This window comes from Taeniopygia guttata, chromosome 10 (genome assembly GCF_048771995.1).
Source record: "Taeniopygia guttata chromosome 10, bTaeGut7.mat, whole genome shotgun sequence".
Lineage (NCBI taxonomy): Eukaryota > Metazoa > Chordata > Aves > Passeriformes > Estrildidae > Taeniopygia > Taeniopygia guttata.
Genome location: NC_133035.1, coordinates 7,869,475 through 7,892,340, shown reverse-complemented (window position 1 = coordinate 7,892,340; position 22,866 = coordinate 7,869,475). Strand labels below are relative to the sequence as shown.

General features: G+C 43.5%; 1 protein-coding gene across 1 annotated transcript in view; it reads right to left on the bottom strand.

Moving 5' to 3' along the window:
- The window catches only part of PRTG (protogenin), an 81,502-nt gene extending 72,123 nt beyond the window's left edge, over positions 1-9,379 (bottom strand). The window contains 2 exon segments of the mRNA XM_032750315.3: positions 8,336-8,638; positions 9,292-9,379. Coding sequence (XP_032606206.2) covers positions 8,336-8,638; positions 9,292-9,379 — 391 coding nt within the window.
- Positions 9,380-22,866: the final 13,487 nt, after the last annotated feature.

Below are 22,866 nucleotides of genomic sequence, written 5' to 3'. Positions count from 1 at the left end.
ACTGCACCTCAGAGCTAAAGAGCAAATTTCTAACACACTTCTAAGCCAAGGTAAATTATTGCTATGATTCAATTCCAAATCATAATCTTAGCATGTTCTGAGGCTAGAGGACTGCAACAAGGTAAGTTTTGCTGCTTTGTCATCAATTCAGAGTAGCTTGCAGCTAAGAAAGACTTTTCTCCTTTCTAGAACACTGTGTTTGCTCCACCTAAAGCTGCAATTCCTGAAGTGTCACACCCAGGTGTTGTCACCCACACCACCATCTACATAAAACATGTGCTTGGCAAAGATGTTCCACATCAGAATGCAGGTACAGTGAATTGAAATGTTTGAGATAAAACCCATCTGACCACCAGCCCCGCTGATATTAGTCAGTACACAGGAAGTTTTCTTCCTAAGATTCTGTAGATGGGAAAATATATCAATGACCTTCTCTGGAGTTGGCTTCATGCTTTTCACGACACATTTCTGCCACGATTCTGAAACAACAACCATCTTACTCCTCACTGTCCAGGAGAACTGTACCAGGACTTTGGTGGCAGACAGTGTTTTCAAACACGGTTTTTCTCCAAGGCTGGAGGTGTCATTTGCCCAGCAGAATTCTACCATTGAAAAAATTGGTAAAATACAAGTCAAAATGTAGATGTGAGGTCTTGAGAGGAAGAGAGTTGATTGTCATTTTCTGTTCTGTGTTCCAGGAATCACTCCTTTCCTCAGAGCTTTGCCCACATGCAGAACTTTCAAATAATTTATGAGAAGAAGGGTGTATTCTCACCACTTCAATCAGAAGAGGAAATCAATTAAAACAGGTATAAATGCAAGAGTCATGACTACAGAAGGTTAAACAACTCCACTCTGCTGACTTTCTTCCTCCCCAGTAACCCTGCCAGAGATGGCGAAGTAGTGTCTTGGTACATTGCAACTTTTGCCTCAAATTATTAAATCCTGATAAAAGCTTTGGATATAAAGCTTGTTGTCAGCATTCCTATGTCTTTTATAACAAGTTCATTTTCAATATTTCATTTCTCACATTACATTCTACTGCTCTGACATCCCGTAAACATACTGGATATTACTCACTGAATACTATTGCTAGAATGTTCAGCTAGAAGCAAACTTGCTCAAGCTTCACTACCAAATAATTTACAGTTTTCTCACCAGCCAAAGTCAGAAGAGACCCTGACCACAGTGGGAGTTTTAAAAGTTGTTTAGTGTAATAGTGGCACAGAAAGACTCAGGAGCCGTGAAATTTTTACCCCATAAAATACAAATATTACACATTCTGTCATTGTTAGGTTTTGATAATAAGAATCTAAGTGAACTTCAGGAGCAGACCAGTCTGCCTTTGAGGAAATGATACCAAGATTCTATTTCCCTACATTGCAGATGCTCTAACATGTCAGAAACCTTTATCAGAACTACAAGAGATGGGCACTTGAGAAACAAGCACTTTAAACAGGGCCTTGAGATGTTAACTGTATTATCCAGATGCAACTTAGTTTATTTTGTCTTTGATGGTGTTTATGTTGTTAAAAAAAAAAAAAAAAAAAACTCCCACTCACCTAAGACCAAATTTGATTTCATTAAAAAAAAAAACAACAGAACCAACAGAATTATTATTGAGAGTCATGAAACAAAAGCAGCAGGAAAAAAAAAAGTCTAGTAATGTTTATTTATATTTTCCTCTGATAAATTAGGAAGGCCATCTCCCTCTAAAGTTTTTACACACAGAAAAAATAGAGGAGTCTACAATAATTCCATATACTAAGGCAAAAGCAAATTATCCATACTCAGGTGGTTCCACATACATCTCTTCCCTAAGTGTTTACATCTTTAAAAAGTAACCATTTAATCCATACTACCAAAAATTGTTTCCACTACAGATGCAGGTTTTGGAAGGCTGCCAGATGGATTTCAAACTCCCAACACAAATGATCTAGAGCAATTTTTTTTCCACCTCTAACTCAATTGCTGAGACAATCGACTTTAAAATGTAGACATTGCTTAAAATGCTGCTGCTTAAAAGCTACCTAGAGGTTGACCTTAGTAACTAATGTTGACCATACAACCCACATTTACTCAACAAAATGTGGAGTCTTGACATTGTTGATTACTTTTTCACTTAGGTGGTGATTACCAGTTATAAAGACTGGAAGTAATCAATCCCAATTTAACAGCTGGGCCTATTGATGAAACAAAAACAAAAAAAAAAATACAAAACTAAATAAAGATTACATCCACAATTTTGGAGATAAAGTGTGGGAAAAATACAAAATGCTGAGGAAAACAAACAAATACTAAGCAAAGTTTACCCAGCAATGGGCATGACCATATTTCTGTAGGAAAACGCTTAGTAACTTTTAAATTCTTCCTCCAAGATTCTCTTTTGTCATTGTCTTAAATTGTTCTGCACACCATCAATAGCCACAGCTGTTAAATTGTGAAGACGTGACAACAAGTCTCTAGGCAAACAACTGCTCAGAGTGAGATCCTTTTCTTTAGGATAATCAGAGCTGGCTGACAAAAGGGGGCCTTACTGAATGCCCTTTCAACAATTTCTACACCAAGAAATGCAGAGAAAAAGGGAGGGGGAAGAAAGAGAGCAGTGGGGGGGAGCACCACACTGCAGGAACAGAACAGCATCTTTTGCTGCCATACATTGCTTTGCAAGGAGGAGAGGAATCTCCATAGGTTTGTGCACACAGCACACACACAACTTGCACCAGGTGAGGAGTGAGTGCTTTTGGCTACAGCTCTGAACAGCATCTAGCACAGCACCATGGCTTCCTTCAGCATTTCTCATGTAGGTGAAGGTTTTATTAGCTACAGAGTGCACTGCCAAAAAGATCGAGCATTCTTTAAAAAAAGAAGCTAGTAAAAACTTTATACATTGTAAAGTTGCGCTGATAAAAACTAGTAAATAAACCCTAACAGCTTTGGTCTGACTAGCCAGCAAGAAAAGCAAGGGCATGGAAGGCCTCAGTCTGGCACTAGGCTTGTCACAAATTTGAAACTGAGGTGCTCAGGAAACCCATAAAAAGCTCACCTCTCAAGTGACACGGTAGTGGAAACACTTCATGTGCACTAAGCAAAGTTCTATACAATTTTTTTATCCTGGTGACAATATAAAAGCCCATTCCTCATTCTGTGGAAGAGCTCTTACAAGTGCAGCCCAGTCATTGTTGAAAAAGGGGGGAATGCCCTGGTACCACCAACAAAAAAAAAACCCAAAAAACTAATGGTTATGTCTTAAAAGGATGCTGATAACTGTCTTCTGTCAAGGTGCTGCAAGACTTCAGGTCAAAAAATGCCTGGGGAGTTGTAGACGAAAATATTGCAATAAAAAGGGTTAACATGATAGTATTTCCCAATTTTCTTATTTCTTCAGAATATCTCAGTTAAAGAACAAAAATCTTACTGTTCTTCATTGCTATCAACTGACATTGCTGACTAAGACATTGGAACCTCATCCTCCTGCCTAAAAACACTGGAATTTAAATACACTCATAATCAGACATGTGCACTCTCAGCTTAGAAACAAATTTTCCTCTCAGGATATTCAATCAACTAATCAAAGCAACAGCAGTAAGGCAGAACTTGTCAAAACCCAGACCACCAGGTTCCTCGAGCTGTCTGTAACCACACCAGTTCTACAGCATTAAGGCTTTGCTCTCTTTCAATACAACACTATTGCCTACAGCTGCCATCTGCCATTTCACTTCCACCTCAGTCCAAAACCACTTCTGCTCCCTAACACCTCCCTTCTTTCTCACAATTTGTACCTCTCTCCATTGCTATTTAAAATACTTAAACATAACTTTGAGTTCTATATGCACTTGGAAGACACCTGAAATGACAGATTCTGTGGAAAGCATAAACTATATTGACAGACCACAGCTAGAAATCCTGTTGTTTTAAGGCAATAGGCAAGATTATTTTTAAAAATCAGTAGCAGAGGGGCAAAAGTTTTGCCTACACGTTTCACAAAGGCCCTAGTTTGATGAGTGTAACTTCATTAACCTTCCCCTGTCCCCACTAAGTCTTTCCACGTCCATTTCAGTCCTCTCAGTTACACCAGTGCTATCACTGATTGCTCCAAGACAAACCATATCAGAGAACTCACTTGGGTTAAACACCATGTTTTGTTTTAATTCTATTATTTTAACCCAGACCAGTTCCCTGTTCAGTCAGCTACACATGCAGCTGTGCCCACCCAAGGAACAGCACAATGCCAATACGGGAACAAACGGCTGGAACTGCTAAGGAAACGTGATTGTCACAGTACAGAAAGAGGCTCAGCTGGATGCACTCTTCAGTGCAAATATTCAGTGCAAATGCACTATTCAGAGCAAAACATGCTATTAGGCTACAAAAACATAAATATGGCCAATTATTGTCAGGACAGTGGGATCTGAAGTCACATCACTGCCTCAGCAGGTAAGCATAGTTATGAATTCCCCACCAAGTACAGCCTGCTCTGTGTAAAGGGCCCAGCATTGCAGAAGCTGCAGTGCAGTGGGCACACACAGTTTCCCTCCAGAAGCATGTTCCCAGAAACCTGCTTGCATCACCTTTCACTCTTAGGAAATGCAGAAGCCTGTACAAGAAGAATTAGGCTTACATTTCTTCTAATTCACAAACATTAAAATTAATTCAGCCAAGTTACAAGAGGAGAAAGGGTTATCCAGGAATGCTGTTTATGTACCATCCAACCATTTCAAGACTTCAATTTCTACTTTCTGTGAAAAGGATGTAAACAGTGAGCGACCTATCCAATCACTCCCCAGTGCCCATGTTACCAGCTTCAGAATATGATTTACCTTCCCCATTTCTCCTGAATAATATTTTATTGGAAGTCTAGCTTTATTTTTAGACAGAATCTTAGTTAACTGTGTTTGAATAATCAAAATTTTAAAGTGCAGGAAAACAAAAATCTCAGCTTGTTTTCTTTTGATTGATTCAAAGTTGCACCAAAAGGACTTTCTCTGATGTCTATGTTCCCTTTATATTCTGTTTAAAGAGATCTCTCTCAGTAGCAGTGGCAGAAGTTGAATTTTGAGTAAGTCATGCTTTTAAGTAGCACCATTTTCCCCTCACAAAGAAGCAGACAGGACCTCCTCCTTTGCCCCCACATCAATCAGCCAGCTTTGGAAGTAACTACAAGCATGTACTGAAACTAATATTTAGTTTTACCTAAGCACTACCTCAGCACCAGAGCTTCCTTTTAAAAAAGTAGGGGGATCTCACCAAAAAAAAAGCCCTAAATTAGTCAAATTCTTTTGTGCATGGATGAACAACAGGAAAGCAAAGCCTTGGGGCCTCTGGGGAGGAACCCTGTCCCTGCAGACCTACTCTGATGTGCTCGGGAGATAAGGCTCCATAGTGACACTTAAGGAAAGGCCTGCTCACATTTGAATTTCTGCATTCCTCAAGAACAATTCATGGCAATCACTAACTTTGCAGAGGAGCTACATGAAAGCTTTGGCCAATGAATGAGGGTCATCTGCTCTTTATCACAAGGGTAAACCTCATCCTGGCCAGTTTCTAACCTTTTAACCCTGTGAATTCTTAATTTGCACATGAATAATGGAATTCTTGCCAAGAGTGCAACCTTCAGCTTCCAGTTTCTAACTTTAGAAACCAAGACCTGATCTCTTTGTGTGTTCAGATCTTAAACTCTTGGACAGATTAAAGTTTTTGATTTCCAAATGCAACACTAAACATTACAATTCTGAAGCAAAAGATAAGCTTATTGGCAAAACCTCTGACCAGGCAAAGTAAAAGAACATCCTCACACCCTGCTGCTACCAGTAACTGAAGAGAGCATTTGCTTTTTTCCTCCAAAGAAAGAATGCCCATTTAATGCCTATTCTCCACCTGTTTAATATGTATAGTTCTTTCTGTATCCTGACGACAAAGTAATTTGCCTTTGCAGCAACCGACAACTTCTTCTAAAAAGAAAAATTGTAAGACTACAAAATCCCCCACAAGACCTTCATTTATTTCACTTTAAATGTCTGCAAAGTTCAATCAGTTCATGAGAGCAGGCAGAAACACTGTGAAAATGAGAGAAAACTAATTTTGCACGTGTTGTATGGGCTCTAAATTATCACAATACAAATTACTGCCCAATTTCACAGCTTTACAGTAAAGATGACATTCTGAAAAAGGTCAGATTGCTGCATGACTAAAGGGAAGAGACTGCTACATAGGAAAACTTCATGTTTGGCCACTAGTTAACCACTTAATCACTAAGTCAACAACACCTACTGTGATCATTATGGATCCGCTATCTCTTCCAGTTTTCTCCAGCAGCCATAGAAAGCCTTTCAAGTATTGAAACAAGAAAAAGAAACCTTCTGTCACAATCTTACAGAGAAGGGGAGGGAGGAAAAAAAAAGGGCTGCAAAACAAGAATCACTCCACAGCAAAAATCTGTTGGTTCACAAGACCTTCTTGGTGAAAATCAGCATAATTAAACCACCTTTCTGATGAAATAATGTGCATGTGAGAAACAAATATTTACAGAAGTTCAGTATTGTCTGAATAAAATCAAATACTACAATTGCATTACCGTGCTATTCTACTATAGTGCTCTGTACTATTCCAGAAGTTCTCTGGTATTAAGCACAGAGCTCATTCTGCAATGTCTCCAATTTAAAGTGGCCCTGAATTTTCAAGTCCTACCCACAGAATCCATCAGCCACTGCTTAGCTTTATGTTGGTTAACAACAACAAAACAATCCTATCCTCTTTAGGGAGGTTTTCTTGCCTAATTTTTAATCATGCTGACATTCTGAAACTTAGCGAGGTTAAATGTTAAAAATTTTGATTCTTTGTTTTTCACCATTTTACCAAAAGCACCCACTAATTACTTAGTCTCTCAATCCTGTATATGAGCAAGATAAAAAGTAATATGTAGGCAGATTTTTGAAACTGAGACTTCAGAGTTTCACATTCTTGCAGCATGTGAAAACTCAGCACTCACTTGGAGCCACCTGCTTCCAGGATGGTTTTGAACCACCCAGTGCTCTGGCTCACTGAACAAGGTTTTTCACACCTTCCTGGGGGATCTCGTGGACAGTATTTAGAATCAGATCAGAAGCACACAGAAAAAAACTAACAAATGTTAACATTCACACATTTTTTAATGTAAGCTAATATAAAAATTTCATTAACTATTTCAGATTGAATTTAGTAAAAGCTGCAACTTAGAATTAATGTCAGGTTTTCACAGAGGTACTAGCACTAGTTTTATTCAACTTGCTACTAAGAACAGGGTCGAAGAGGTCATAGGAAGTCTTTTCCTATTAGATTAAGTTCATCAGTTAAGTCCCATTATAGAGGGAACATGAGAAGACTACATAAACTGTGTACTCTCTATGTTATACTTTCTTTGAAATGGAAGTTTTCTTTACTTTGCCAAAATTTACTTTTCTTTGAAAAGTGCATTCCCATGTACTTTTGGGAAGCAAAGGGAGATGACGTTGTAGTGTAGTGTAGTCTAGTGGCAAAGCTCAGCTCTGCCATGGAAAAAAGCACAGCATTCCGTTCCTCACATACATCTCTTGCTCAATGTTTAAAGATGATAGGAAAATGGAGGGCAACAAACACCCGGGGTCAGTCTGTTAAAGCCATAAAGGCACTTAGACACAACTATTTCCTTCACCATTTACCCAGCAGCAGAGAGTCACTCCAGAAATGCAACTCTCCCTTCCCAGGGGAACCACATAACAGGCCCTTACGGGAGGTCCCAGAGGAACCAAAAGGGACAGCACCCACATCTGCTTGGCTGAACACGTCAGAAAAGCAAGGCCTTAGAGTTGCCCAGAAAACTTTTCCCCCCTTTCCTCTCCCAGAGATAGACATCTACATTAATCATTTCACCCTGCTCCAAGATGGCCCAACACAACTTCAAGCTACAGAACAAGGAATTTCTTTTTTTTTTTTTTTTAATCAGATCTGTAGATAACCTTTGTAAGGCTGCTAGAACAGCACGTGGGAAACAAGACCCAGGACTTATGCAGCCAGCATGACTCTGCATCACTACCTGCTCCAGAGACCATAAGCCATCCACACAAGGCCCCACTGCCCAAGAGGTCTCACAGGTGTCTGTGCCTCTTCTGCCACATCAGGGACTGAAAAAGGGACCACCACCAGTTTTTCCCATAATCTTTATACATTTAAAAATAAAGAAAGGTTCTCTAGAATTACTCTATAATTTTGCACTTTAACTTTTCAGGTACACAATCAAAACTGTAGGTCGTTGTGTGCTATTCAGGGAATTGCTGTCACAAACTCAGGAGCAGATTAATAAACAAGAGCTGGGACTTACTTGCTAGTGTGAGATGACTTTTTTGACTGAGAATGGCCCCATGTTTGTTCAGAGCTAAGCACTGGTAAAATCCTTCATCAGACAATTCTCCCTTCTTTCCTTCTACCTCACTGATATACAACGAGCCATTGGATAAAGTGTAGATCCGTTCATTTTCAGACACTTTGCCTCCATTTTTCAGCCATGTAATAGTTATAGGAGCTTCACCACGGGCTTGGCAGTCTAAAACCACCGGATCCTTCCTTGACACAGTAACGTCCTGAGGCTCTTTCACAAAAAACAGTTCACTAAAGCACCACACTCCTAAGAGAGAAGAAAAAAAAAAAAAAAGAAAAAAAGAAAAAAAAAAGGGTTTTGGTGTTTTTTTGCCTAAGGACAGACATGTAAACAGAGACATGCAAGTTACCACGCGCACTGTGAGCTGCGAGTCATCCCGCGGAACCCACAGCACGAGGTGAAGCCATCGCTATCACACGCGCTCCGAGCGCTTCCAACTCCGCCAACTCTGGGAAAACTTGGTCCTGACTCCAAGCGGCGCGAAGCCCCCGGGCTGTTAAAGGCAAAGAGCCCGAGAACCAGCGCCTTCCACACCGAACCGGGCACCGCCACGGCACGGGCGGGGGGCGCGGTGATCCCGGGGCGGCCACACAGGTGCGACCGCTCCGCCCGTCCCGCTCGCTAATTTTACAAGCCTGCCAAAGCAGCCGGAGCGGGGCGCGTCGTAAAAAGGCTGATTTTACAAGGAATCGTTAGTGAAAACCTCTCAGCAGAGCGCGGAGGGGCCGCGCACCGCCCCAGCCCCTCACGCCCCCCCCGCCCCGCCGCGGCGCGAACAAAGCGCGGAGCCACCGCCGGTTCCCGCTCCCTTCCGCCGGTCCCGCCGGTGCCGGATAAATAAAGCCACGTGCGGCGGAGCCGGGCGCGGGCGGACAATGGGCACGGCCGGCCGGACTCACCTGGCAGCGGGAGCAGCAGCAGCAGCAGCAGCGCCCGCAGCAGCGGCCGGCGGCGGAGCGGCGCCATTCAGCGGGACGCGGCTGGCATGCCCCGCCGGCCGCTCCACAGACCGGTCAGCGGGCGAGGGGAGGAGACTGCGGACGGACGGAGCGGCCCCGGCGCGCCCGTCCCGGCCCTACTCTCTGCATCTCGTCTCCATTGGCCTTTGGGGAGAAGAGGGGCGAGGGGCAGGGCCGGCCGGAGGAGGGAGGGAGGGACGCGGCTGGACGGGGCGGGCCGCAGGGCGGGGGTCGCGGCGGACAATGCGGCGGGGCCGGCCGCCAGCACGAGGGGCCGCGGCCGGCGGCGCCATCTGGGCCGAGCGGGCCCCGCAGCCGCGGCCCCTCCGGGCGGCACCGGGACCCGACGGCAGCTCCGCCGACCCCCGAGCCGGGCGGGCGCTGCCCGCTGTGGCACTTGGCGGGCGGCTGGAGCTGCCGGCCATGCCTTCCCCCGGGACGCCGGGCTCCCCGCGAACACCGCTCGGCTCACCGCCGTGCCGAGCAGCGGCAACACGTGCGCTGGACCTGGCGCAGCGTTCCCCAAGGGCTGTGCCGGAGCTCCCCGCCCAAAGCACCGAACCAAAGGAGGTGCTGAGCGCTGGATCCTGCACCGCCCGGCGCAGGTGCAGAAGTGTCCAGGCGTGCCAGAGCATCCTCACACCCAGATAAAACCGGCCTTCCCACACATGCACACAAATGTTTGACTTTGAGGATGGACATTGATCAGAAATAATAAGCCAATTTTGTTAGTAGTTCTCGCTGAGCCCATCCTACAGCACCAATAAAACCACTTCCAGCAGGCCACATGGGACAGTGCTGCGCTGTCGAGGATGAACTGCCCTTTACTTACATCCTCAGAAAACAGCATTAAGTTTACATCTGTCTCAAACTGGCTTGCAAAAATGCAACTTAAACAGAAAACATGGCTTCAGAATTTATGCCATCAGCACCCTCTGGATAATGTGTACGGGAGATAACATCAAATGCTGCCACTATCATTTAAGCTTTCAGTTCCACCCTTGATTTTACTCCATGCTTGCAGCCAGCAATTTCTACTATCTTCTTTTTGTCTGTTCAGATTTCTGGTTTCTAAAGTTACCGCGTAGGAAGGCATCTTCTTACTCAGCAGATTTGCCTTATGTTTGCATTCATTGTGAGAGCTGCTGACTTCAGTGACAGGCAAGTTTTTACTGCTTTTTGTTCCTGCCAGCACTGCAAAGCTCACAGAGCTGAGAGCTGGCAGCCAAACCAGTCCCTTCTGCTGCATCATCACCGGGACTGGCTACAGCCTGAGTCAGTGACTCCTCTGAAAGTCTTCAGGAGAAAATCAGAACTACTAAAATGTGATGTAAAGCATAGATTGATCTACATCACCTTCCTCACTTGTCAAAAATACATAAGCAGAGTTTTCAGGGAAGATAATTAGGAAATATTTGCTTTACATGCAAATCACTTGCCCAAAAAGAATCCAAACAGTTTCACAGTCACTTTGTAGAGCAGAACTGCACTGCTCTGGTGTCCAAATAGGACCAAATACAGCAACAGGATCCTCTTGACCTAATATCTTTACATTTTCCTCAGTGTTTTAATTTATCTAATCAGAAAAGTGTGAACTATGAAAAAAAAAAATCACAAGTAGTTTTGTTTATATTTTTTTTAGCATTAAGGACTAAATATTAATTATTTCTCCTGGTAAACTTTCATCTGCAGCTCATGCTGGCACTGTACTCTCCTGCTAAACATTGGTTCATCAATGTGACCTGCATTTGAGATTTACTAGAGGAGCTCAGCACACCTAGAAGAAAAACACAATAGGGAATGCAACATCCAGTAACATTTCTATGCCAGATGCCTCAGTCAGTTGGTGGAGTGGCTGGAGCTGTCCCTGGGAGATGCAAGATCATTTCCCTGCAGACCTTAGCACTGCCTCCTGCAGGCATGAGTAGGCTGAGCTGTACTGCCCAGCACTGGACGCTATCCCACTCTCCCAGGGGAACACCCCCTTGCCCAATTCACCAGCCTGTTTTGAAGGAGGAGTTGTTCTGAGTTGATTAGGGGACAAAAAAAAAAAAAAAAAAAAAAAAAAAAGCCAACAGAGAGCAAGCTGTAGTCCTATCCTACTTGTGGGCTGGTTTGCCTTATCTGTGTCATCTGTGCTCACTGCAGTATTCTGCTGTGATGAGGAAAGTGCTTTACCATCTCCCTGAACTACACTGTGCCAACAGGAGATTTTGACTCATGAGATCAAATGCAATATTTGTCTTAAATGGCTTAACAGAGAAAGTGCTTCCCTCTGGAATGCTCCTTGTGCCTGTGTCTGGGCAGCTACAAACACCACTATTCTCATTTTCATATTTCTGTTCAACAAAATAAGTAATGCAATTCCAACTAGAATTAAGCAGTTCAATAGCTAGATGAGTATAAATGCTCCCTCTTTAGTTTGTCAGGATTCATTATTTTAACACATTTTCCAGTAATTAATTGGGTAAGAGATAGTGCAGACTTGTGATAACATATCTAAATTCATACATAACTGATAAACTCACTGAACCACAGTTTAAAGGCACTGCCAGTTGCAACTTTGTCAAATACACTGTATTTGTAAATATGCAGCCAATGAACACAATTATCTACTTGGCCAACCATTTCAGAAGCATTATCTTGAGGAAGAGACAGAAAGGCAGTCCAGGAGCACAAGATCTTGCAGCCAACATAAACAAAGCCATGCCTACTTTGCTGCATAATGTTGAAATTTTTCTTCTGTCACCAACACAGATTTTTTTTGCTTGATTTGAGCTGTATTTTTGGTTATCCTAACTTCCCCAGTTTTTAAAACCCTTTTTAATGTAAGAACTATCTTTTAAGTACTATCAACAGCTAGAACAACAGCATGCTGTCAGGTTGCTGATTGTAAATAACCTGATTTACCTTATGCTGCATTTCAGCCTCAGCCCTGGCCAGGCTGATCTCTATGCTTCCTGGAAAGAAAGATTTTAAAAACCAGATTGACTTGAACAGCTCTGACTCCATGTTTTGCTCCATGGGCAGCTGGCAATACATACAGGACTTTTAAACTGAGCTAGGTCTAGAAAATCCAGAATTTTGGTACTGTTATGAACCAAAGAGTGGGATTTTCCAACCTAAATGAAATCTCATGATTGTGGTGCTTATATGCTTTGTCTAAAGTATTCCAAATATCACTAGAAAGTGAACTGATAGCCAGGAGTCTTCTCTGGGATGGAATGTAGCAGCCTCAGAAAAAGGAAAGAAGCTGGAAATTCACTAACTGGACCTTCCCAATGTGAACTATGTATTCATGAGATCACTGCAGCCCCAAACCCAGGATGGAGAATGCAGTTCTTTCCACATTAGAATATGATTTTTCTGGTGTTAGAACACTTACACCTCCTTCAGCTTAAACCAGAAACAGTCCTGTTTAGTCTGTGGTCAGTTTTGCACTGAGCATTTCACCCCTATCTGAGAAAATTAATAGCATCATGTTAGTTCTTTCATCCCTGTGGTCTGGAAAAAGCTGTCACAGCAGCATGGATGGTGTTCAGCATAGCCACTATTGGCCTGAACTGTGTTCCCACATGCTGCTGCATCCCACCTGATCTAACAAGCTCAGAAATGGGAAAGTGGTTTTACCCACATGATCTTTTCTCTTGTTTTGGCTTCATATGGCTGTGCTCTAACACCACAATGTCATGGATCAGAAAAGGAGGGGAATGAGCACCTCTGGGTGGCAAATGAGAGGTGGAAAGAGAGCTATTTACAGCAGTTTAAATGTCCCCATTGGAATACGTGCCATCACTACCCTCAATTAGCTGTAGCCCATAAGATGTGGTAGCAGGGTCCCAGAGCCCAAATCCATTTTCAAATGGACATATAATCATTATCCTGGTCCCCCACAGGCTCAGCCCTTCCCAGCTACCAGTGCCAGGTGCCAGCTCATCCTCCAGATCTGCTGGGTGTCAGTGCTGGTGTGGAGGAAGCTGGAGCTGCAGGCACTGCAGCAGCACAGGCAGCTGCATGTGGCTGCAGCAGTACAGGAGCTGCAGCCCAGGGCAGGCTGGGAGCTGTGGTAATTGCCAGAAACCCATTAATTGCAGGGAAATTACTGCAATTTGCACCAGCCAGCGCTGCCTTCAGACAGAGTCCCCGAAGCCCAGCTAAGGGGCTGCCACGATGGATGCTGCACTCCTGGCAGGGTGCCATTAACTCTTCTTCTCAGGGTAGCCCCTTTTGTCCTCACAGTTCTTGCTCTGAGTGTTTTTGATCTGGTGTCACTGTAAGCATGTTTAGACACTTTCTTGTTTCTCATGCCAAACTACTGATCCAATTGCAACTGTATCCCCAGATTTTAAGTATGTTACACTAACTCTATTACGACCCACCATAAAAATGTTTACTTTTGGCACATTTTGCCACTTAGTAGATTCTTATTTAATTTTAAACCTGTGTATAGTTACCATCTCCATTGCCTTCTCAGCAGAGATTCGCTCCTTCCAAGAGCAGATGGGCAAGGACACTTTGAGCTGAGCCCTTGGGATGCTAATGAACTTTTTCTCCAGGCAGCCTTCATGTACAGGAAAAGCACACCTTGACAAAGGCATTTTAGCACAGTTCTCATCTCATCATAAAACAACTCGAAAGTGAAAGCAGTAATTTTATTTGCTATATCAGCATTTTTCCCCTTCCAGCCACTGACCAGTGTTTCACTGGCTGAAATCAGTGGTGTACATTTGCCAGATCATTTCACGGTGCCCCAGAGGTAGCCTCCAGATGTTTACCCCCACCTCTGAAGGCTCATCACACCAGAATGCAGAGAACACCCTACCATGAATTTCAGTAGGAGATGGATGACACCCCAGCATCCTCTCCCCTGCTGCCAGAGGTAACCACAGGCAGTTTGGAAGAGCAACCTCACAGGGATCTGGCAAAGTGCATTCCCTTGCTCTCCCATGCCCATTTGCTGCTACTGGAAGGTGTGAAAAATACCTAAATATTTTTGGTTAGTCAGCCTGCTGTTTCTTAGATGCAAGCCACCAGATCTTGTTGGTACTTTTAACAAACCACACAGCTACAGAGAAAGGGACATACCTGATCCCAGATGCACTCTTGCCCTCACATACAGTGTTAAGACTTTATGGTGTGGAATTTGGATTTATTGCAGCTCCAAGCTCTCTCTTCTGGCCTTCATGTCACAGCTGATGATCCTCTGCTTCAGTGAATTTCTCTGAAAACATAACCTGCCAGAAAATCCTTTCTGTTTTTCAGTAGAGCTTGTTTTTTCCCGGTTAATCTCCCTACCCTGGCTCTGAGGTGTAGAAACACCAAGGGTTGCAACATGGAGCAGGTATGGCAATTGCATGGGACAGCAGCTCAGATCAGCCAAACCACCACAAACATTTCCCAGGCTGGGGACCCTGCACACTTCTGCCATGCCAACCTTGGGCTTCCAAACCAGGAGCTAAGCACCATTTACTTCCTCTAAGCTCAGGGGTGCTCAGCACTCCTGGGAGGAAAATCCTCACCACTTGGCTGGCATGGGACCAAAGTGACAGCAGACTGGCAGCAGCAGCACACTAAACACACAGAATATCTTCACAAAGGGTTTATGCACACATGGAAATCAGAGGCATAGGAATAGCTAGCAAGTGGAGACTCCCATTTTATGGGAGCTGTTCTATAAAATGCATTTGCAGTGTGTATATTTTTAATTGGCTCCGTACAGTCCCCTCTCTCAACCCTCTCCCCAATATGGAAACAAACAAAATCCTGGAAATGCCGCAGTACTGTGCTCTGATGATATCTTCCATAAGTCAGAATGTTTAGGCACTGGGTCAATACAATAAGTACCAGACCAAGAATAACTCAACAGAAAGAAAATATCTCCTAGGTTACCCTTTTCTATGTTTCAATCTACAAAGGAATCTCTCAGAGGCAGCTTTTTGTTAGTCTGTCATGCTTATCATGATAACCCACTGTTCTGCAGCTATTTGTTTAGCAACAGGCATGAAATATGGTCTCCTTTCATCCCTATATGTTACCTTCATTTTGCTGTTAAACAGGAAACAGGCAAATAATTTCTTCCTCTTTTCCTTTATATGTTTGCAACGATAAAACAAATATTAGAAATAAAATAAATTAAGAACAAGGCAAGTTAGAGGCTAGCTAGCATTTGGACATACTGCTGAATATACCGTGCTACAGATACCTATTTATTTTTGCTGTGAAAGATTGTCTTTCCTTTATCTTTGCATTCTCAGCATGTTAACAATGTGGTCTCTCCTCTTATCTACAATTTATCCCAAGGAACTATTAAAAAGAAGGATTGGGGGAGGCTTCCTGCTGCTCTTGTCCCATTTCATCTCACAGAGACATAAGGAATCGCTGGTCAGGGAGAGGCCACTTGGCCAAAGCAGGCTGTGCCCCATGGGTTTATCTCGGTGCTGCCAGCGCTGCTCCCTCCAGCACACTGCCCTGTCACGGGAGAGCGATCGCCTCTCAGGAGTGTGAAGATAAACAGATTTGAAGCCTTCAAGGCATGTTCCCACCACCTCCTCCCCCTCACATGCACACAGAGGCTCGGCCTGCAAATGCCCCTCTGCACAGGGCGGCTTTGGGGATGCAGACCGAGATGTTTTTGAAGGGCCACACGAAGCTGTGACTCACACCAAAACGGCATTACCAAGAATTCGGGCTGACCCGCTAAAGGCAACACCCTGGTGCAAGGAGCAAGCTGAGGGGGGTGAACCCAGGGGAGCCAAAAGCTGGGCATTGCAGGGGTGATTTCTTTTGATGCCCAAATTGCTGCCTCCATGAGCTGCAGTTGCTGGGATTTTATCTCAGCTGGGCTGCACGAGTCACTTGGGGCCTGTGGGGATCTCTCCTGTTTAAAGGCTCTGGAAGAACTGTCTGCCCAGTGCTGGACAGGATAGGAAGGCAGGAGACACAACTGGATCACAGTGCCCAAGGAACTGTGGGGAAACAAAGCTGCCCACCCCAATTCCTCCTTCCCCTGCATTGTTACCAACCTGGCTTAGGTCTCCACATGTCTCTGCCCAGGCACAGTAGAACAGGAGGAGATCAGAAGCTCTGCTGGAAGCACATCCCCAGTGCCCTCAGTTTAATGCAATTCAGCACCTACCACTCCAGCATAGGCACTGCCAGTTGCAAAGAGGTTGTGTGGCCAAGTGAGGAATCAAGAGAACTAATACTGATAGAAATAACATGGGGGGGGGCAACTTACGACTTTTATTTTGTTTTGATGGAATTAATTTCCTGGTTCAATTTAGTGTGTGGTATTTACAGGTGTGGGTGCATAATGCATCAGGAGAGCAACTAGCAGTTAAAGCTGCTCATAGTGTATCTGTGCTGCTATCCAGCTATCTGTGCTGCTAATCATTAGTCCAGGATTATGTTTGCTAAATGCTAAGTAATATTTTGCTGTTACTTGTGTTCAGATACCTCTGTAAGACCACAGTGGCCAGATGCTGGCACATGACAGCACTGTTTAAATGTACTGTTTAAATAATACACACCAAAATGTTCATGCTAAGTAACTAGGGGGAAAAAGTTACCAGTGCCAAGTGTGTGGAGTGGTTATGACAAGTTAGGGAGTTAAATTGGCCTCATGTGCTCACTGAGGACCAGGCCACTGCAAGTCCCCTAAGTGGAAGTCCCATGCGGAGCAGCTGGGACCATCCCACCCAGCCTCAGCAAGCTGCAGCACCCAAAGCACGATGCCTAACCAGAGCAAACCTTCAGCATACAGACAACAGCCCTCCGAGTCCTGCTGGCTTTTCAAACTCCTGCTGGCTTCAGCTGGAGCCTGCCCTGTTAACACCTCCAGTGCAGGACACCCCAGCCACATCCTGGAGCCCACTCCCACCACAGCCCAGCCCCGCAGCAGCTGCAGCCCCACACCAACTGACTGAGCTGCTTCAATTACATACAGCCTGATCAAGATGAATTTCTTTCTCAAGTGAGAGATCAACTGATCCAGCCTGTTTGCACCTTCAGAGTCAATTAAATAGCTGGAACTTTTCCAGTACAGAAGCATTTACGTGACCAAAATGTTGTTAATTTTTCTAATTCAGGTCTATGTAAGCATGCAAAATTTCAACTTCACCTCTTATCTTCACAAATTTGTAGACATTTATATAAATGAAAATCTATTCTTAGAAAGGCTTACAGAGCGACTCCAAATTCTCAGTGTAGAAAATAGTAAAATTAATTAATTTGCAAAATAATAATTTTTGGCTACATATTAATAGAGGTCAATTATATTATACTGGATGAAGCAGCACCTCACATTTTGATGGCTAACCTTTAATTAAACTAAGAAAAGCACTTCTAACAATCTGATAAATCACAAATAATTAGTTTTTACTAACCTGTGAAATAATTATTCTGTGAGTTCTCAGCACAGGATACCTAACTACTGGACTGAGACCCAAAATAGGAATGAACAGCTTCTCAGTCCCCTGGTTTTGGGCCCATTTCTGTAGGTCTACATAGAAAGGCAGGCATTTATTAAAAACTCTGCATTACAGCAAGCAATAGTGCATGAGCAACTAATTCGGTATAAATCTATTAAGGATGGACAACTAATTGCTGGGTAGCAATACACAGAATGGGGGAGCTCATAACTCCATCAAGCACTTTCTAGAACTGAATTTATTACAAAGTTATCATAACTATAAAATAATTTGTAGCTTTTCATCATAAATAAATATATTCTCATTAACCACAGCTGCAGCTAGAGTAATTTCTAATATCTTCTATAGAAAAATTCCTTTACTTGGGCAAAGGAAGAAAGCAGATTTTCCAGACAAAGGGATGGCATGGCATGGCCTGGGTAACTTCTATTAAAGTGGCATAGTTTGTCATATCTGACAACCGACTGAAGAAAGTTATCACTAGTTAAGGGCCTGACCCTGCATTCCTTAAGTAGACAAAAATCCCTTTGAAGTCAATGAAGCATCCTGCTCAGATAACTGTATCAGGATTTGGCAATTAATGAAAACTTCTAATTTCTTAAGTAGATTATAAAAGGTTTTCCGTGAAAAAGAACTATTACATGTTACTCACTCCTTCACAGTGCAGGTTTGCTTCCAGCAGTTCTTGCAGCACAGGAACTGTTTCTCACTAACTAGGAATTACCTAAGTCAAAACCACATTGTTTTCTATTTGCATTGATCTGCCTTGAATGTTCTTCTCTAGCTGATGTATAGTTGAAGGTTTTGACAGCTTTGCATTCAAAAGGTCAGTAAGCAGTCCTCAGGGCAATTTGATTTAAACCTTTAGCATTTTGCATACTCCCAAGCAGCAGTGCATAGAAAGAAGTGTATTCACAGCCTCTAAAAGGTCATACTTCCCGGCCCTCAAAACAAAACTCCAATCAGAAATATTTCAGCTTGTAGAAAATTGCAAAAGCTAATGATTATGAAAACATTTGCCATTGAATTAAACTCAAAATGGGTTAAGAAAAACAAATTGTAATGAATGTTTTTAGACTGTAGTGTATTTCAATGGGAAGTTTCTCATTTGGGAAAGCTGCCTTATCTGTCTTTACTCAAGAGGCAGGCTCACTTACTTAATGTCTGTTTAGGTTTTCCAAGCCGCTTGGCCTCCCCCTCCCCAAAATCCCAAGCCTCTCTCTGGGATGAGAACCTGAAACCTACAATACAAAATTTGTTTGAAGTCTCATTAAGCAAGAAACCTCAAATTAAGCACAGCTCAGCAAAACAAAACATTTTTCTACAGAATCATGTGGACAATAAACCAAGCATTACATGGAAGTTCTCCCTCATTATCCCCTTTGTGAGTTGTTTGTATTCTGATTAGCGTGCTAGTGATGTATGTTCCACAGAGAAAAAGCAATTAAGTCTCCACTTCAAAGAAAAATGATTTAGGATAAGAACACCAAAGCTTGTGCTTGCATCTCCTACTGATTCTGTGATGCTGCAGAGCAAAATGGCAGCTGCTAAATGCTTAATTCCCATTTATAACCATGGAAGATGGTACGTGTGGTTGTCTTTTAAATGTATAGCCATTTCAAAAACATGCTTCTAGGCCACCAGAGGTATGGCTCCTTGGTGGTGGTCAGACTGCAGATAAATTAGTTCCTCTCAGTTCACATCATAGGAACTGCAGAGGGAATCTTTTAATAGTTCATAAAAAATGGGAGATATTAAAATAAACAAACTGCCTGATAAAAAGCAAAATCTCATAGAAAAATAATATCATAAGACCCTATGTAAAAAACTCAAGCACCACAACAAACTAATTGATGAGACACAGAAAAGAAAACACACATGGACACCATGAAAAATAACAGATAAAAGAATCTCGTCTCCTAACAACTGACATTATTTGTGACCCCAGAAGAAATTGGTAAAATGAAGACAATATTTAGAAGTACACAAATTCAGTTTTAACATGTTACCACTGTCACAATGCAATTCCCACCCTAGGGAATTGACCAGTATCATGTATTTGGTAAGTAATGCTGAAATTGCACTGCCAAAAGTACACAAGGAAAAAAATAAGGAAATGTGTGCTGATCCAGGACATGTTCCACATTGACAGTATGCCAGAGGCAGCCATGGATTTCAAGGACACGTGTGCAGATTTTTGTAAAGATGTCATCAATTAGTGAAATAGCACCAAACTGTGCTACGGATCTACAGAATAAATCAGATGTCAAGGCACTACATGGCTTACAAAGTAAGTGTATGTATGAAATAGTGAGGTTAGCGAGAAACAGTATAAAGAAGGAAAAGTAGTAGTTTACACTCATGTATTTTGCCCAGGTTTATGCATCAGTCCTAATCTAATTAAAAAAACCCAACTTGTTTGATATGCTACAGATGTGATTAAAAAAAATTTATTATTAAAATTAAATTTAATAATATTAAATAATAATGAAATTTAATAAAATTAGAATTAAATTTTACTTCTTTTAATTAAAAAGAATTTAATTCCTGTGTTCTTCCAACTGCATAAGTGAAGACTCAATGGCACTTTCTATAGAAATTATTGGTTTTCACTTCCTCTTAACCCATAGCTCTACCTCATGATGCAGCCAGAATGCTGAGGAATCACCTGCACCACCTCGAGAAGTGAGAGACTTGATACAAGTAACACCCAGGCTGTTGGAGAAATTAATTTTGAAGGGAAAAACCAGCAACACCCACTGCCCCAAACCTCCAAGTGAGTGTTGAATGTGTCTTCCTCATGCCTAAAGTCTCATTTCCCTACCATCAGACTGCAGAGCAATTACACAGATATAACCTTCAGAGTAAAGGAGAAATTTTAAAGCTTACACTGCAAGTCTTTGTTGAGGTTCATCTATATACTTACCTTTTTTAGGCTAAATAAATTCCCTTCAAAAGCATCATAACCATTTATTCAGAAGCACCCTTTACGATAAAAATGTAATAATTAACACACAAATAAACACAACCACCACCCTTATTAAACATGCAACAGGAATAGTGTAACTTCCTAGGGAAGCCTGAAAAGTTTCCCAGAGGTTTCACACCACCCTGACATATCTAACCCCTGTGCCAGCAGCTCACATCCCTGCTGTGCCCCATCACCCACTGACCCCAGGGGCCTGGCCCAGCCATCTCCAGTGCCCAGGGAGGCCTGCAGCCACTCCCAGCCCAGCCAGGAGTCCAAATGCCAGGCAGAGCCTCCACTGGAGTCTCCGGTTTCTATACAAGATGCTGGAAATCAGTACTGAGCTGCAGAAGCCACAACCAAAAGGAGGGAAGTGTTTTGCTTACAGCTCTCCAGCTTGGAGCAGTCCTGAAAACTTCAATCACAAACTCCTCTGAATTTTCAATTTGACCTTTTTAAAGCTGAGAAAAGTAAACTATTCCAGTTGCAGTCATCCTCTGCCTCCTGTAGTGACCCATCCCCTGTCCTATGATGCACATTTTTCTCAAGATCTTTTTCATCTGTCAGTCTCTTCAGAGATCAATGTTAACCAAATCTGCACAAAGTCTTACTAAACATCAACCCTATATCCATTTTTTCCCAGCAGATTAGCTTTACCTACCTGAGAAACTTTTCTTCCTTACCCCTCAGCTGGCACCTCACCTGGGTGTTAAGAGCATGGAATCAGTGGGACAGAGCTGGTTGCTGGCTCACAAGGAAGCAGCTGTTAACCTCTCCTCTGCATTGCCACAGTAAGAAATCTGCAGCTGACACGCAGAACTGTGTTTCTTGTGAAAAAAATGGGTGTCCATAGGAGCATCTCTGGAGTTTCCCCCTCTCTCTCTCTCTGTGTATGTGCTTCAGGGAATACAGAGGATGATATGCAGAAAATACAAGTACAAAGGGACATGCAAGAGATACCCAAAGAGCATGTCCCTGGCTGCCCAAGACCGCACCCTTGCTTGGCTGTTAATGACACCCCACAGAAGCCTCCCAGGTTGCTTCTCCTTGCACTGCCCTGCCCACAGATGTGACAGCCTGGTTTACAATTCCAGAATTCCTTGAGAAGCTACAAAACCCACCCTGTTCCCTTCCTCATGACAAAGAGCAGCCAGGGCAAGTCCTGACCAGGATGTTCCCATAAGGGTCTGCACCTGCCTGTTGCCCCTTCTGCAGTCCTCACTCCATCCAGCAATATGAGCCGTGTCTTTTATTCCTCACTGGCTTTTCCCTGGCTGCCTCTTGTGTTCAGGCACACAAGGCAGGCCCTCTTCAGCCTGTGCCATTCTCCACAAAGGCTGCCTCACTCCCATCACCCTGCCCCATCTGCCCTGCAACCAGAGGGTCGAAGCACCTCTACTCCAAAGGAAGGCTGAGACAACTGGGATCATTCTGGAAAAGAGAAGGCTTCAAGGTGACCTAATTTTGGCCTTCCAATACCAAAAGGGAACTTAGAGGATAGTTGGGGCAAGGCATGTAGTGACAGAACAAGGGGGAATGGGTTCAAATTGAAAGAGATTGGGTTTAGATTAGATATTAGGAAAAACTTACTGTGAAGATGGTGAAGCACTGCCACAGGTTGCCCAGAGCTGTGGCTGCCCCATCCCTGTAAGTGTTCAGGGCCAGGTTGGATGAGGTTTGGGCAGCCTGGTCTGGTGGAAGGTGTCCCTGCCAATGGCAGGGGGTTGGAACTGGATGATCTTCAAGGTCCCCTTCTCACCTAGGCCATTCTCTGATACTCAGCACCACCAACCTCTCCTTTACTTCAGCACAAGCTGCTGTCACCACTCCCCACAAACAGTTTGGAGCCCACAGAAAGGACCTGCTGCTGGGCACTCCCTGCTGCTGGAGAGGGTTTCAGGGCCCTCTCCCACTCCCCACCCAGCTGTGCACCTGCCAGGAAGGTTCCCAGAGCAGGGAGGAGCCTGGCCCTGCCTCACCTGGTCAGTGGCCTTGCTGAGGAGCCTCCCCTCAGCATCTCTAGGCTGGCCATGCACTTAAGGCTGACAGTGACCCACAGCTTCTATAACAACACAATGTGTGTTTTTCCAAGGCTGCACGTCTCAGGAGCAGAACACC